This window comes from Nerophis lumbriciformis, linkage group LG24 (assembly GCF_033978685.3).
Source record: "Nerophis lumbriciformis linkage group LG24, RoL_Nlum_v2.1, whole genome shotgun sequence".
In the NCBI taxonomy this organism is placed as follows: domain Eukaryota; kingdom Metazoa; phylum Chordata; class Actinopteri; order Syngnathiformes; family Syngnathidae; genus Nerophis; species Nerophis lumbriciformis.
Genome location: NC_084571.2, coordinates 36,495,296 through 36,511,809, shown reverse-complemented (window position 1 = coordinate 36,511,809; position 16,514 = coordinate 36,495,296). Strand labels below are relative to the sequence as shown.

At 44.9% G+C, this 16,514-nt stretch overlaps 1 protein-coding gene across 1 annotated transcript in view; it reads left to right on the top strand.

The window, feature by feature from the left end:
* notch3 (notch receptor 3) overlaps positions 1-16,514 on the top strand; it is a 79,748-nt gene that overhangs the window by 23,884 nt on the left and 39,350 nt on the right. The window contains exons 3-8 of the mRNA XM_061982053.2: positions 9,814-9,956; positions 10,036-10,371; positions 11,245-11,367; positions 11,438-11,671; positions 13,008-13,163; positions 13,244-13,429. Of these exons, the coding sequence (XP_061838037.2) occupies positions 9,814-9,956; positions 10,036-10,371; positions 11,245-11,367; positions 11,438-11,671; positions 13,008-13,163; positions 13,244-13,429 (1,178 nt within the window). The remainder of the gene's footprint in view (positions 1-9,813; positions 9,957-10,035; positions 10,372-11,244; positions 11,368-11,437; positions 11,672-13,007; positions 13,164-13,243; positions 13,430-16,514) is intronic.

Here is a 16,514-nt window from a genome sequence, read left to right as displayed (position 1 = left end):
CGCACCATTGAACCTACTGCATCATGTGCTTGATTTAATTAAATATAGTGACCACCAAGTGTTGCCAAAAACAAATTAACGCTCCACTTCAAAAGCGCAAATCTCTCATAATTTTACGTTTTTTTTATACCTACTATTTTTCTGAGTGGTTCCACTTGATCAATCAATCAATGTTTACTTATATAGCCCTAAATCACGAGTGTCTCAAAGGGCTGCACAAGCCACAACAACATCCTCGGCTCAGATCCCACATCAGGGCAAGGAAAAACTCAACCCAATGGGACAATGAGAAACCTTCAAGAGACCGGTACAATGGACGTCGAGTGGATCTAGCATAATATTGTGAGAGTCCAGTCCATAGTGGATCTAACATAATAGTGAGAGTCCAGTCCATAGTGGATCTAACATAATAGTGTGAGAGTCCAGTCCATAGTGGACCTAACATAATAGTGTGAGAGTCCAGTCCATAGTGGATCTAACATAATAGTGAGAGTCCAGTCCATAGTGGATCTAACATAATAGTGAGAGTCCAGTCCATAGTGGATCTAACATAATAGTGTGAGAGTCCAGTCTATAGTGGACCTAACATAATAGTGTGAGAGTCCAGTCTATAGTGGACCTAACATAATAGTGTGAGAGTCCAGTCCATAGTGGATCTAACATAATAGTGAGAGTCCAGTCCATAGTGGATCTAACATAATAGTGAGAGTCCAGTCCATAGTGGATCTAACATAATATTGTGAGAGTCCAGTCCATAGTGGATCTAACATAATAGTGAGAGTCCAGTCCATAGTGGATCTAACATAATAGTGAGAGTCCAGTCCATAGTGGATCTAACATAATAGTGAGAGTCCAGTCCATAGTGGATCTAACATAATAGTGTGAGAGTCCAGTCCATAGTGGACCTAACATAATAGTGTGAGAGTCCAGTCTATAGTGGATCTAACATAATAGTGAGAGTCCAGTCCATAGTGGATCTAACATAATAGTGAGAGTCCAGTCCATAGTGGAACTAACATAATAGTGAGAGTCCAGTCCATAGTGGATCTAACATAATATTGTGAGAGTCCAGTCCATAGTGGATCTAACAAAATATTGTGAGAGTCCAGTCCATAGTGGATCTAACATGATAGTGAGAGTCCAGTCCATAGTGGATCTAACATTATAGTGAGAGTCCAGTCCATAGTGAGTCTAACATAATAGTGTGAGAGTCCAGTCCATAGTGGAGCTAACATAATAGTGTGAGAGTCCAGTCCATAGAGGATCTAACATAATAGTGAGAGTCCAGTCCATAGTGGATCTAACATAGTAGTGTGAGTCCAGTCCATAGTGGATCTAACATAATAGTGAGAGTCCAGTCCATAGTGGATCTTACATAATAGTGTGAGAGTCCAGTCCATAGTGGATCTTACATAATAGTGTGAGAGTCCAGTCCATAGTGGATCTAACATAGTAGTGTGAGTCCAGTCCATAGTGGATCCAACATAATAGTGAGAGTCCAGTCCATAGTGGATCTAACATAATATTGTGAGAGTCCAGTCCATAGTGGATCTAACATAATATGGTGAGAGTCCAGTCCATAGTGGATCTAACATAATAGTGAGAGTCCAGGCCATAGTGGAGCTAACATAATAGTGTGAGAGTCCAGTCCATAGAGGATCTAACATAATAGTGTGAGAGTCCAGTCCATAGTGGATCTAACATAATAGTGAGAGTCCAGTCCATAGTGGATCTAACATAATAGTGAGAGTCCAGTCCATAGTGGATCTAACATAATAGTGAGAGTCCAGTCCATAGTGGATCTAACATAATAGTGAGAGTCCAGTCCATAGTGGATCTAACATAATATTGTGAGAGTCCAGTCCATAGTGGATCTAACATAATAGTGTGAGAGTCCAGTCCATAGAGGAACTAACATAATAGTGAGAGTCCAGTCCATAGTGGATCTAACATAATAGTGTGAGTCCAGTCCATAGTGGATCTAACATAATAGTGAGAGTCCAGTCCATAGTGGATCTAACATTATAGTGAGAGTCCAGTCCATAGTGAGTCTAACATAATAGTGTGAGAGTCCAGTCCATAGTGGATCTAACATAATAGTGAGAGTCCAGTCCATAGTGGATCTAACATAATATTGTGACAGTCCAGTCCATAGTGGATCTAACATAATAGTGAGAGTCCAGTCCATAGTGGATCTAACATTATAGTGAGAGTCCAGTCCATAGTGAGTCTAACATAATAGTGTGAGAGTCCAGTCCATAGTGGATCTAACATAATATTGTGAGAGTCCAGGCCATAGTGGAGCTAACATAATAGTGTGAGAGTCCAGTCCATAGAGGATCTAACATAATAGTGAGAGTCCAGTCCATAGTGGATCTAACATAGTAGTGTGAGTCCAGTCCATAGTGGATCTAACATAATAGTGAGAGTGCAGTCCATAGTGGATCTAACATAATATTGTGAGGGTCCAGTCCATAGTGGATCTAACATAATAGTGTGAGAGTCCAGTCCATAGAGGATCTAACATAATAGTGAGAGTCCAGTCCATAGTGGATCTAACATAGTAGTGTGAGTCCAGTCCATAGTGGATCTAACATAATAGTGAGAGTCCAGTCCATAGTGGATCTAACATAATAGTGAGAATCCAGTCCATAGTGGATCTAACATAATAGTGAGAGTCCAGTCCATAGTGGATCTAACATAATAGTGTGAGAGTCCAGTCCATAGTGGATCTACCATAATAGTGAGAGTCCAGTCCATAGTGGATCTAACATAATATTGTGAGAGTCCAGGCCATAGTGGATCTAACTTAATAGTGTGAGAGTCCAGTCCATATAGGATCTAACATAATAGTGTGAGTCCAGTCCATAGTGGATCTAACATAATAGTGAGAGTCCAGTCCATAGTGGATCTAACATAATAGTGTGAGTCCAGTCCATAGTGGATCTAACATAATAGTGAGAGTCCAGTCCATAGTGGATCTAACATAATAGTGAGAGTCCAGTCCATAGTGGATCTAACATAATAGTGTGAGAGTCCAGTCCATAGAGGATCTAACATAATAGTGTGAGTCCAGTCCATAGTGGATCTAACATAATAGTGAGAGTCCAGTCCATAGTGGATCTAACATAATAGTGTGAGAGTCCAGTCCATAGTGGATCTACCATAATAGTGAGAGTCCAGTCCATAGTGGATCCAACATAATAGTGAGAGTCCAGTCCATAGTGGATCTAACATAATAGTGAGAGTCCAGTCCATAGTGGATCTAACATAATAGTGTGAGAGTCCAGTCCATAGTGGATCTAACATAATCGTAAGAGTCCAGTCCATAGTGGGGCCAGCAGGAGACCATCCCGATCGGAGACAGGTCAGCAGCGCAGAGACGTCCCCAACCGATGCACAGACGAGCGGTCCACCCCGGGTCCCGACTTTGGACAGCCAGCGCTTCATCCGTGGCCACCGAACCTGTGCCCCTCCCTCCACGAAGGAGAGGGGGGCAGAGCAGAAAAGAAACGGCAGATCAACTGGTCTAAAAGGGGGGGTCCGTTTAAAGGCTAGAGTATACAAATGAGTTTTAAACCTTTTCGTACTACAAAATAATAAAAGTATGTACCAGGACTGGTGCTGATATTGTATCAGATTACGGTATGGGCCAATACTTATAGCTCCAATATCGGTACCCCAAAGGAAGTAAAAAACAATTGTATAAGGACACCCAAAATCTACATACCGTGTTAAATAATTTATGCTGACATTATATACACAATAAGCAGGAAGCAAAATGCAGAATGGCTGCCGGAGAAGACCAATGTTTTATTTCCTAATGTGTTGCCTTTGGCCTCGGCTGCTGAGTTAGCGTATGAGTTGTGATTGTTGTGTCATGACCCTGTGACTACTCCCAGGCCCTTGAGACATTTTTTATTTTATTTTGATAGTTAGCAAACATGTTGGTGGGGCTGAGAAGTCTTACATCAACAGACTTTTTGGAGCGAGTACCAGGTCACAAGTTTCCTGTCTGTCTGGACGCAAGGAGAGATGTCCTTTGTGTTTGTTCAGAGCAGCAGCTCGCGAGTCCGTGTTTTCTTTTGGCATCTTTACGGCGGATTACACAGGAATGCTGGCAAAGATTCCTGCTGTCTGTCTAGAACTTACAGGTTGTTGTCTGTACCTCACGTCCTATCCAGGAATGCCTTTTTTGCTATGGTCTTCCTTGAGGACCCGATCTTTGGAACATCATTTCAATGGGAGCCTATAAATCATATTGTTTGATTCGTAGCTAAACATGAGATACTTGGGAGGAAGATTTCCAGGTTTTTTTGGGCTCATAATTAAAAACCGAGGGCTATAGTTCCCAGGCCCTGTGACAGGAAGTGGTGCCTTCTGACCTTTCGGCTCGGCACTTCCTGTCCAATCAGACTCAAAGCGTGATGCTCCTCTGCTTCACTTTAGCTTTTGCTTTGATTGTATTTAAGTGGAAGAATTGATGTGGTAGCAATAGTAGTTGAGCGCATTGACATTCAGCATGCTCTCATGAAGTCATTACCGTATTTTCCGCACCATAAGGCGCCCTGGGTTATAAGCCGCGCCTTCAATGAACGGCATATTTCAAAACTTTGTCCACCTATAAGCCGCCCCGTGTTGTAAGCCGCATCTAACTGCGCTAAAGGAATGTCAAAAAAACAGTCAGATAGGTCAGTCAAACTTCCATCCATCCATTTTCTACCGCTTATTCCCTTTGGGGTCGCGGGGGGCGCTGGAGCCTATCTCAGCTACAATCGGGCGGAAGGCGGTGTACACCCTGGACAAGTCGCCACCTCATCGCAGGGCCAACACAGATAGACGGACAACATTCACACTCACATCCACACACTAGGGCCAATTTAGTGTTGCCAATCAACTTATCCCCAGGTGCATGTCTTTGGAGGTGGGAGGAAGCCGGAGTACCCGGAGGGAACCCACGCAGTCACGGGGAGGACATGCAAACTCCACACAGAAAGATCCCGAGCCCGGGATTGAACCCAAGACTACTCAGGACCTTCGTATTGTGAGGCAGATGCACTAACCCCTCTGCCACCGTGAAGCCCCTTCAGTCAAACTTTAATAATATATTAAAACCAGCGTGATGTGGGCGCGCATGGAGTCGTATATCAACATGGACAGAGCTGCGTGAAAAAAGCCACCCGGCCTCTTCGCGTAAACTTAAACTTACCTTAACCACTCGCTCATCTTTTCTTCATCCATCCCTTCGAGTTAGCTTTTATGATGACGCCGGCTGGAAAGGTCTCTTTTGGCAAGGTCTTCCTTTTGAATATCACCATGGGTGGAAGTTTCTGGCCATTAGCATGGCAAGCTAGAACCACAGTGAAGGATGACTTCTCATTCCCTGTGGTGCGAATATTCACCGTACGTGCTCCCGTTGTATCCACAGTGCGGTTCACAGGAATATCAGTTGCTGTGAAATAGTAATCCGTGTGCGGATGGAGAGATTGCGTCTTTTCATGAACCGGATACCTGTCGCTTAGTAGGAGCCATTTTGTGGTCTTTACAGATGTAAACACACAAAGGAAATGAAACGTAATATTCGCGCGCTTCTTCTTCTTCTACGCGGGCGGGTGGTTGCTTACAGTAGAAGAAGAAGCGCTTCCTGTTCTATGGGGGCGGGTGCTTACCTTGGCGGTTGCTTGCGTAGAAGAAGAAGCGCTTCCTGTTCTACCGGGAAAAAAGATGGCGGCTGTTTACCGAAGTTGCGAGACCGAAACTTTATGAAAATGAATCTTAATATTTATCCATATATAAAGCGCACCGGGTTATAAGGCGCACTGTCAGCTTTTGAGAAAATTTGTGGTTTTTAGGTGCGCCTTATAGTGCGGAACATACGGAACTTGGATTCCTTGCTAGCGCCTTGTCCTGCTCTTTCTGTTAGGATGTCTTCACTGTGGTTTCTGGATCTAATGTTGCGTATGGTTGATTTCAGTCAAACAGCGAGAAAGGGCCCTCAGAAGTCACGATAGCTTTAGTATCGTCACGTTGCTCTTAATGTGACGTTTCCGAGGAAATTCTGGAGACGGCGCTTTTGTCTTTCATCATGAAATGAGTTCTTTAGGAATTGTATTTCAAAGTTTTGCACAAATCTGGTTCAGCTTAGGTTGGCTGGGTTTGTGGTCGTGTCTGATGAAGAATACTCTGAAAGACCTCGGCCTTGGGGATGTGTGTCATGTGGTTTTTGCTGCCAGGGAGCAGCCTCGGAGAATCTATCAGCGATTGGGGCCAATTTGTCAAGGGTAGAGCGTATATTTGTTGTGTTGGACACCTTGCAGCAGGAGTCCTTCCAAGTCAGAGCACAATGTAGCTTCTTGACGTGAGGCCTACAAGATGAATTTTACTCATTTTTCAAGCGGCCCTGAGCTTCCTTCGAAGTACTCAAACTGTCCTCACTAAACCCTCGTTCCCAAACCCCCGCACCCCCACCAAGGTTCCCCACTCACCATGGGATACTGTTGCCAGGCGACAGCCTAGGCCTGTTGGTCCATGGAAGCCCAGACCTGAAAGACTAGCTGTTTGGGTCACTGCTCCCCCGTCTCTCCCTCCTTCTGCCAACCTGTTCATACAAAGGAGTTCTGACTACTTTGGCTCTTTTATTTGGGGGCCACAAAACACTCCACAACCCCCCTACCCTGCAATGTGGGTCTTTGCTTAGAAAGGGAGAGCAAAGATGTGGAGAAGCAGAGCTGCTGGAGGAAGAAGTGGGGGTGTTTATGGGCTCGTGTTGGCAGTGCTGTGTCACTACGGACTCTTGTAGAAGAATAGTCTCTGTTCATGCCCATGTGTTGTTGAAATATAGATTACATTTTTAGATCCCTCACAACTGTTACAATCACAGATGTTTAAGCCCAAGCTCCATTGTTGCAGTTTTCTCACAGATAGGATGCCTCCTCTCGGCGTGTTGCTTTGTGGAGCTTGACTGCGAGTATGAACCGTGTCAGAGATTACAGAGTCTTTGTTCACAGGTGAGTCACCCTCTGACCTCTGGCTATTGTACGGGAGGGGTCCGGAGCTCAGGTTACCTATGCTTCAATGAGCCGGAGAGCAGGAAAAGCTGCATCGGGTTCCATACGTGACGGCGCTCACATACATCAAAATGTCCATGCCACTGAGATAACATATTAAATGAAATTCTTCCTTCTTTTTTCCTCTGCAATCCCCTGGTTGGATGTCAACTTTTGTGGGTTCATGCTACCACCCTGGTTGTAAGTTTCTCCTCATTGTGTTAAGGCATGCGGTTCTCGTTTGCATGCGTTTGTTGCAGTGGTGCCTTTGAATGTGTGCATGTGGTTTATTTTGTTTTTGTTTTTTACAGGATGTCTCTTCAGTGGTGTGAAGTGGTTTGTGTATGTGTGTTGGCCCCAGTCCCATTAGCGAGGCAGGGGTTATTTTGTCTCAGAGAGCACTAGACAGTAGTAGCACAGTGACAGATGTAGACAGATGCACAGGGTCGGGTGGTTGCAGCTGGCAAAATCCCTCATGTTTTGACACGGGGGAGATTAGCCACTATGACCGTCTTTGCTTGCGCCACACCACTCAAAAGACCTCCTTCCTCCTTTCGTCATCATCATCTGGCGTCCTCTTGCTCAGGGGTCAGAAGTCGGCACCCGGGGCCCCCCGGTGCACAACAGCAGCCTGCACCTGCCCCTAATATCCATGTAGGGGGGGGGGGGGAAAGCTAGGACATACATTCTGGCCTTGTGTTTGAGAAGTGGTGGAATCCAAAAGAGTCTGATAAGGAGACAGACAGTCCAATGTACAACCACCAAATTGCGTGAGCTGATATCAGTTGTGTGTTATGAGAAAAGAACGTTGGCCGTGAGTCTGGACGAGTCTAAAGAATGCTTGTTTGGGCTACGACGCTCCAATGCAATTTGAGCAAGAGGAAAAACATTTTCAGCTTGAATAACTGCTGATTTTTATAGTTGGATTTTTTTATATTAATAATGGCACTGTTAAGCGACAACTCTTAATCCAACTTTGACCGGACCAAAACTTTGCACGTTTGATATTTTTGCCGTCACTTATCAAGGCCCTCTGCAAGTTCTTTCATTTTCATTCCGACCCCCAAGATTCCAGACATAGTTAATTTGCCTCTAAATAAACCCAGCCAAGCCATGACAAATTGCCATGGGTACCAAGAAGTGGGAGGGTGGATGATCGGTTGAGTGTCAGTCTTGCTCTTTCGTCTGCGCCGTTGCCCGGGCAACGAGGATCCAGCATTTCAGAGTGAAAGCTGTGTTTTCAGGGCAGGGACAAGGGATTACAGGAAATATGACATGGCATTCCCTCTGGACCAGACCGGCCCCCCCCCCCTTCTCCTTAACCACCTCCACTCCACCAGTTGCATTCTCTCCTGCAGAGTGGCCCCACCCCTCGCCCTGCAGCCTGAGTGACATTATCATCACAATCAGACGGGGGACCTCTGACATTTGACCTGTGTGCGCGTGAGGGGAGGGAGGGAAAGCCAAGCTGGCGTTTTTTTGGTAGGGGGATCAGTGGGGGTTGTTCAAAGATAGAAGCTGTAAGAGCTGAGCCAGCGTTCGCTTCCATTCTCCGAGCCACTAATCAACTTCTAATTAATTGTATGGGGCCTTTGGTAATGTAGCGGTTCATGTAATTGAATTCCTCTTCATAATCTCCCTTTGACTGATACCTATCAATTTCGAGTGTCGAGTCTAATAATCACCCTAAGTCATCTGGGATAGGCTTTAGGGATGAATGAATGGATGCAACTATAACTATTTTACTGCACTTTTCTCTGTCGCTTTCTCGTGGATACACCTGTACACTCCTTTGTGCCAAGGCCTGTGGCTTCTCTTTAAGCTATTGTTCTTGTAACGCTTCAATGAAAACAAAACATCAAAAACATATTCCCGAAAGGCTGGCTTGCTCCCAACCAGTTTGTTTTATAGAGAAGGCACAGGGCACAACAATGGAGTGAAATAATGCTTGTACAAAATAGAACAGAGGAAAACCCATTGTGGATGATGCCCAGGGGTTATTATCCAGTGAAAGAAAAGAACCCAGCTCTCACGGCTCTGTCATCAGCATCAAACAGCCTGTTTGAAGAGGGGGCTTGTTCCAGCCAGAGGCTCCACTGTGGGTGTCAAGTTCCTAACTCAAACTAACCTCAGTTTGCTCAAACCTTGTCTGAACTCCAATCAATCCTCAGAGAGCAATCAGATACTCCTGTTTCAATGTTTAGGTAAAAGACAAAGCAACTAATGTCACTTGGAGGAGGCCAAGGTGTCACTTCCAAAAACCACAGATGCCTTTTTCTATTTGCTCTACAAGAGCGAGTGTAGTCTCCATATTTCTTGTGTCAGTATTTGGGTGGAATCGCCTGGCTTCCTGGCAGTCGTTGTTGGGTGTGCTCCGGTTTCTTTACAGCTGACCTGCGGAAAACGCTGCAACAGCGGAGGAATGTTCGCTGACACACAGAAAATGGGTCTCTCCAGCTGGAGCGGATGCAAATTGTGTGTTTGGTAAATCAGGATATGGCCTGGCTTCATATGCGAGTGCATCGCTCACTCCACAAACCACACTGTACTTTTGAAGGAACCGCCGCTAATACGGAATAATTTCAGGGCGTAGGCGCCTAGGTCGCACCACAGTATGAGTCAAGAAGGAGTTATCCGGGATCTGGAGTGCCAGATGTGGTATATTAATGAACATGATGGGAATTGCCTGATCCAAAAGTTTTCTTCTTTGCATCACAAATATCTAAGTTACCTGTTTTGACTCCTATGTGTGAATTGTTTTGTCCAGATGTCGTCCTGGATTCATCGGTCCACTCTGTCGACACCAGGATCCTTGCCATCGATCACCTTGCCTTAATGGGGCCGCTTGTAAGAGCCAAGTGGTCAACAGTATCCCACAGTACAGCTGTGTGTGCCAGAGAGGCTTCAGAGGTAGACCAATCAGAATACACCAGAAAGATCAGCTCTTGGAGAGTCTTGAGTCCTCAGCTGAACACACCTTTAATTACAGGCCAAGACTGTTTGCTCATTGACGCCTGTGCCACCAGTCCCTGTGCAAACGGCGCCCGCTGTGCCAACTGGAATAACCACTACAACTGCTCCTGCCCACCTGGCTTCCAGGGAAAGAACTGCCGCAGCGACGTGGACGAGTGCCGCAAGCCCGGTGTGTGCCTCAACAGCGGCCTCTGCATCAACACGCACGGGTCCTTCCGCTGCCAGTGTGCACCTGGGTACAGCGGGCGGACGTGCGAAGTGTCCACGCTGCCCTGCGCCCCCTCCCAGTGCCTCAACGGAGGGACTTGTCGCCAGACCAGTGACCATTCCTATGAATGTGCCTGCCTGCCAGGTACAATAAAACTCATCAAATGAGACGTTTTCCTCTAGTGTTAATCTGTAGGATTTTTACAACTTTTTCGGTAGCCTTTGCAATTGTATGCACTAACATTACATGTCGGTTGGAGCGAGTTTGTAGTTCGGGTATCGGCACTCAAGTTTATACATATTATGAATTCCAAAGGATTGAGGGCTTGAAGGTTAAAAGTAGGAATGTGTTTTGCTAGAATATCACGCTATTTGCGTAGCTGACGCTCTGGGGAAACACTAAACAATAATGTGTCAGACCAAATGAACTGTCCCTAGTGGGAGAAACATGCCCCTGCACACATGCAAACCATCACTATCACATAATGCAAGCCCACTGTTTTCCCAGAGCTGAACTGATTCTTCCCAGGCTGATGACGTAGTTCACAGCTCCGATGCTGGGATTTTCTCCTCCGTCACAGGTCAACTTCCTGTCTGCTATTAATATCCCCCCGATGAGAAATGGGATGGTGGGAGAAGTTGGAGGAGGCTGCCCTCCCTTACTCCTGCCGACGCGCTCTGCTCCACTATACTCGCAACAGGAGGAATTCACTTAATGGACCCTTCTGGCTTGCCACTAGGGAGCCGGCAGGAAATATCTCTTGCCAGAAAGGAAGTCATTGAAACTAAAAGATTATAAAACAAGCAAACACCGCGGGGAGCGCAAAAACCTCTGAACGAGCCATCGTGGCTGATGCCGGCGTCGCGTGGGAACCATCAAGAGAGGATGTAAACAGTCAAGACACCCTCTCAACCTTTTTACTGCCTCACACCACTACTACTGTGGGAAACGTGCCATGAGGTTATGAGCGTTTTATGCGTTTGTTTCTCATAACCCGTTTCTTTGCATCCGTCTCAGGTTTTCAGGGACACAACTGTGAGAATAATGTGGATGACTGTCCTGGCCACAAGTGTATGAATGGAGGGATTTGTGTGGATGGAGTCAACACATACAACTGCCAGTGTCCACCTGAATGGACAGGTACGACACATCATGTTTAAAGTAGGTTTCACTTATGAATGAGTCGACTAACATGCCAGCACCTCACCAGGGCAATACTGCGCTGAGGATGTCAACGAGTGTCTAATGCAACCAAACGCCTGCCACAACGGGGGGACTTGCTTCAACACCATCGGGGGCCACACGTGCGTCTGCGTTAATGGCTGGACAGGCGACGACTGCAGCGAGAACATCGACGACTGCGCCATAGCCGTGTGCTTCAACGGCGCCACCTGCCATGACCGAGTTGCTTCCTTCTTTTGCGAGTGTCCTGTCGGCAAGACGGGTAAGTGAGCGGTCTTAAGAACCTGCATGCATGGTTTTTCTTAGTGGAAGCATACCTTTGAGGCCTTTATATATTGGGACACCTGGGTATTGCTTGTATTCTGTCACATGACTTATTCCCGTAGGTAAAAAACAGTGGTGGTCAACCAAGCCAAGATGGTTGTTGTGCAGCAAGTAGCGCACAAACTATCTGAGAACAAAATAGGCTTAAATCTTCCTGCAAAAAGCAGATACAAGTGAAAAACCAAACTATCCAGTGGAATAGATGCCTGATTTGTTGAGTGATAAAGGATTAAACGTCGGTCGCGTTTTCAGACATATCGAACTATTGTGCTCCAGACGCCTTTCTACACGACTAAACAGATCAATACTTGGAAAAGCAAGGAGGTTTGCAACTTCTTTGTGTGTGCCTGGGTCAAGGAAATTGGTATCAAGACTCTCCCGGATAAATCATGCAACATTTTAGCTCAGGTAAGGTTGCATTTCATGATTTAACTTCGCATAACCACGCATTGTTTACGAGTACGTGGAGTTTTCCTCATCTCTATCAAAATATAACTACAGATCTCAACGTTGTGTATGTGCTTGAATGCTTCATTTATGATTGCCGCCTTTGGTAAAAGCTTAACTCTTTTAGGGTTTGCGCACATTTGCTTTATTTTATTTAGACTCGCCAAGTTGGTGCGTTAGATAACACTCGTAGCAAAAAGGTGTTTTGGGATCTCCGAAACAAGATAAAATACGAATAATATCCAGATAATACCAGTGATCACTGCAAACTCGCGCGTTCTTCGACTCTGCTCCCTTGATCTGGAGTGTGTGCCCCTTTTCTCGTTGTTTTTGGTAAAAATCTTGCTCACTTCCGCCCTTCCAGATTACCTCTCGAGGAACTCCGAAGAAATGTTTATCCTTTTCGCGATTTGAACAATTTGTACACTTAAAAACAACACAAGCATTGGCATTTCGAGAAAGGCTAAATGGCATTAAGTACCCAGCGGGAACAGACGCCGGCTTGACCACCACGCATATCCAATGAGCCGGACGTGAGCCGGACAGGACGTCACGTAAACCCAAGCAATTACACCTATAGTATGTGAAATTCTGAAAAGGTTTTATACAACTATTTGAACATTTTAGCCAGTTCATTACATTATGGGTTTAAGTTCAAAGCTGTTGCAGAGCTGGATTCGTGCACTGCGGAACTTGAGCACTCCCCAAACTGTCAAAGAATTGTCCTAAATGTCTTGGACAGATGAAGAATTAAGATTTACGGCAGACTCATGGTCTATCCCAACCCCTAAACAATGTATTAAGGAAAATCTTTCTCTTTCCATAAGGTTTGCTGTGCCACCTCGAGGACGCATGTGTGAGCAATCCTTGCAACGAGGGGGCCGTGTGCGATACCAACCCCCTTAACGGCCGTGCCATCTGCACCTGTCCCGCCGGCTTTGTGGGAGGTGCTTGTAACCAGGACATGGACGAATGCTCCATTGGTATGTCTGCCGCTTGTTCTTTGTCAACATATTGCGACAATGTTCATTTATCACCAACTCATTCCTCTCTGATCCTGCAGGTGCGAACCCATGTGAGCACTTCGGGAAGTGCGTGAACACCGAGGGCTCCTTCCAGTGTCAGTGCGGCCGGGGGTACGCGGGCCCACGTTGTGAGATCGACATCAATGAATGCCTCTCCATGCCTTGCCAGAACGATGCCACTTGCCTGGACCGCATCGGAGAGTTCACCTGCATTTGCATGCCAGGTATCAAGACCTTTCAGCTAAGGGGGAATTATTTAGAGTGGGCTATTATGTAATGGAATCCCATTGCCGTTGTGGGGCACTGTACAGCCAGACAGGGTATTAGTGTGGACAAAAGTGATGGTTGGACTTTCTGTGACAAAAACACAGTGAAACTCTCACGCACGGTCCTACATGCATCCCAGGGTTTTGAGAACTATACAAATTAGAGTTGGGAGTGAGCTCTATAGGAGTGGATGTGAGAGGGCGAGCAGTTAGGGGGAGCGGTGTGCTGTGAATAGTAATGAGTTGTCGAGTGGTGGGAATGGAGCGGAACAATAGGGCCCCTCTATGCTCCACTTTGCACCCTCATACACAGAGAGGGAAAGGAGGCCTTTTCCCAGAGCCTCTCCCCCCCTGCGTCGTCCCCCCTTTTTTTGATTTCCAGAGACAGGCCCTTCCTCTTCGCCCACCGCCTCCTCCTCATCATCATCATCATCATCATCCGCCAGCCTGGCAAAGCACATGCGCAGCCGCCGATTTGGGATTCCACGCTAGCCGCCCCCCATGGGCAGCGCTCCGCTCCACACTCGGCTTCACCATAGTTTGCAAACAGAATGTAGAACATCAGGGTTCGTACACAGAGTGAAAGGTAGCGCATGCACTGCGCAGTAGAGTGATGAACAGGTCCAGTTGTGTCCTGCAAAACTAATAATAACCTACTCAGTGGCCTAGTGGTTAGAGTGTCCGCCCTGAGATCGGTAGGTTGTGAGTTCAAACCCCGGCGGAGTCGTACCAAAGACTATAAAAATGGGAGCCATTACCTCCCTGCTTGGCTCTCAGCATCAAGGGTTGGAATTGGGGGTTAAATCACCAAAAATGCTGCCCACTGCTCCTCTCACCTCCCAGGGGGTGATCAAGGGTGATGGGTCAGATGCAGAGAATAATTTCGCCATACCTAGTGTGTGTGTGTGACAATCATTGGTACTTTAACTTTGAACTTTTCCATGGCCAAATTCAAGCACTTTTTAAGGACTTTCAAGGTCAATTTTCCAGTTTTTCCTAGTACCCTTCAAAAGGAAAACCGGTGTGAATCAATCCATAGCCTTGTTGTTTGAGGTCACCAAATGCCGTCTGTAGGAAAAATAGGGAAAATCTGATAAAGGCGTAAGCCTAACATTGAACCAGCAGTTATTATTAACCGAATGGGGCATAGAAAATGAAGCAGTGTGACTATTCAAAGTCATTGGTGTTTTCAAGATCAATTTTCCAGTTTTTCCTAGTACCCTTCAAAAGGAAAACCGGTGTGAATCAATCCATAGCCTTGTTGTTTGAGGTCACCAAATGCAAGTAGGAAAAATAGGGAAAATCTGCTAAAAACCTAAGCCTAACATTGAACCAGCAGTTATTATTAACTGAATGGGGCATAGAAAATGAAGCAGTGTGACTATTCAAAGTCATTGGTGTTTTCATGATCAATTTTCCAGTTTTTCCTAGTACCCTTCAAAAGGAAAACCGGTGTGAATCAATCCATAGCCTTGTTGTTTGAGGTCACCAAATGCAAATGGGAAAAATAGGGAAAATCTGCTAAAAACCTAAGCCTAACATTGAAGCAGCAGTTATCATGAACTGAATGGGGCATAGAAAATGAAGCAGTGTGACTATTCAATGTCATTGGTATTTTCAAGATCAATTTTCCAGTTTTTCCAGGACCCTTCAAAAGGCAAAAACCGGTGTGAATCAATCCATAGCCTTGTTGTTTGAGGTCACCAAATGCAAATAGGAAAAATAGGGAAAATCTGCTAAAAATCTAAGCCTAACATTGAACCAGCAGTTATTATTAACTGAATGGGGCATAGAAAATGAAGCAGTGTGACTATTCAAAGTCATCGGTGTTTTCAAGATCAATTTTCCAGTTTTTCCTAGTACCCTTCAAAAGGAAAACCGGTGTGAATCAATCCATAGCCTTGTTGTTTGAGGTCACCAAATGCAAATGGGAAAAATAGGGAAAATCTGCTAAAAACCTAAGCCTAACATTGAAGCAGCAGTTATCATGAACTGAATGGGGCATAGAAAATGAAGCAGTGTGACTATTCAATGTCATTTGTGTTGGCAAACGTGTCTCCATTTGTGTTGTTTTTCCACATTTCTTGTTCTTTTTCTTACTTCCAGCACTCAATGACATGGAACAGCACGGATTGATTCACACCGTATTTGTGCTCGTAAACTGCATAACGTGATATAAATACACGCCCCCTCATTTATTAACAAAACTGTTCCACATTAATATAAGGATAATAAATAAAAGGAAAATATTTAGTTTGTTTCACAACACCTCAGTCACCTGTCATTAAGCACATCTAGCCTTATAACTGTGACAACAAATGAACAAAAAGACAACTTTTAACAAAAGTTAACTTTTTGTGCTTTCACTGAGGTAGCCAGACAAGTTAAGTAGACAACGAAAATAATACAGCAAGAAATGCATACAACCATGTTGTGTAAAAAGTACAAAATCATTCATGTTAACTCAGCTCTAAGTTGTGAAAAAGGTTACAAATTATACATTACATGACCATACCTGCCAACTTTTGAAATCAGAAAAACCTAGTAGCCAGGGTCCAGGGGCCGCAGGCCCCGGTAGGTCCAGGACAAAGTCCTGGTGGGGGGTTCCTTCGCCCCTGACGCAAAATAATTATTAGCATTCAGACAGGTTAAAATGTTGCTAAAACCATCACTTTTCTATCAGTCACAGTGACTTTTCAAAACAAAAATATTACAGCGATTGACATGTTTATTCTGTAAGCTAACTTCAATAGTTTGAAATTATTTTGACAGTTAATGCCAGTTATACTGTCAACCTTTCACAAGACTTCAATTTGTTAATTGAAAGTATAAACAGTATAAACACTTTTTACAGTAAACAAATGGTAAAACAGTACTAAACAATTCCATTAAAAAAAAAAAATTGGTGTCATTATTAACTTTCTGTCCAAGCTTGTATAATCTACTGCCTTGTTCAATTGTAAAAAATATTCTGTGCCTAAAATTCACATTTCTATCACAATTATCATACTGTAAACATGGTAAGCTAACTTCATTAAAATTA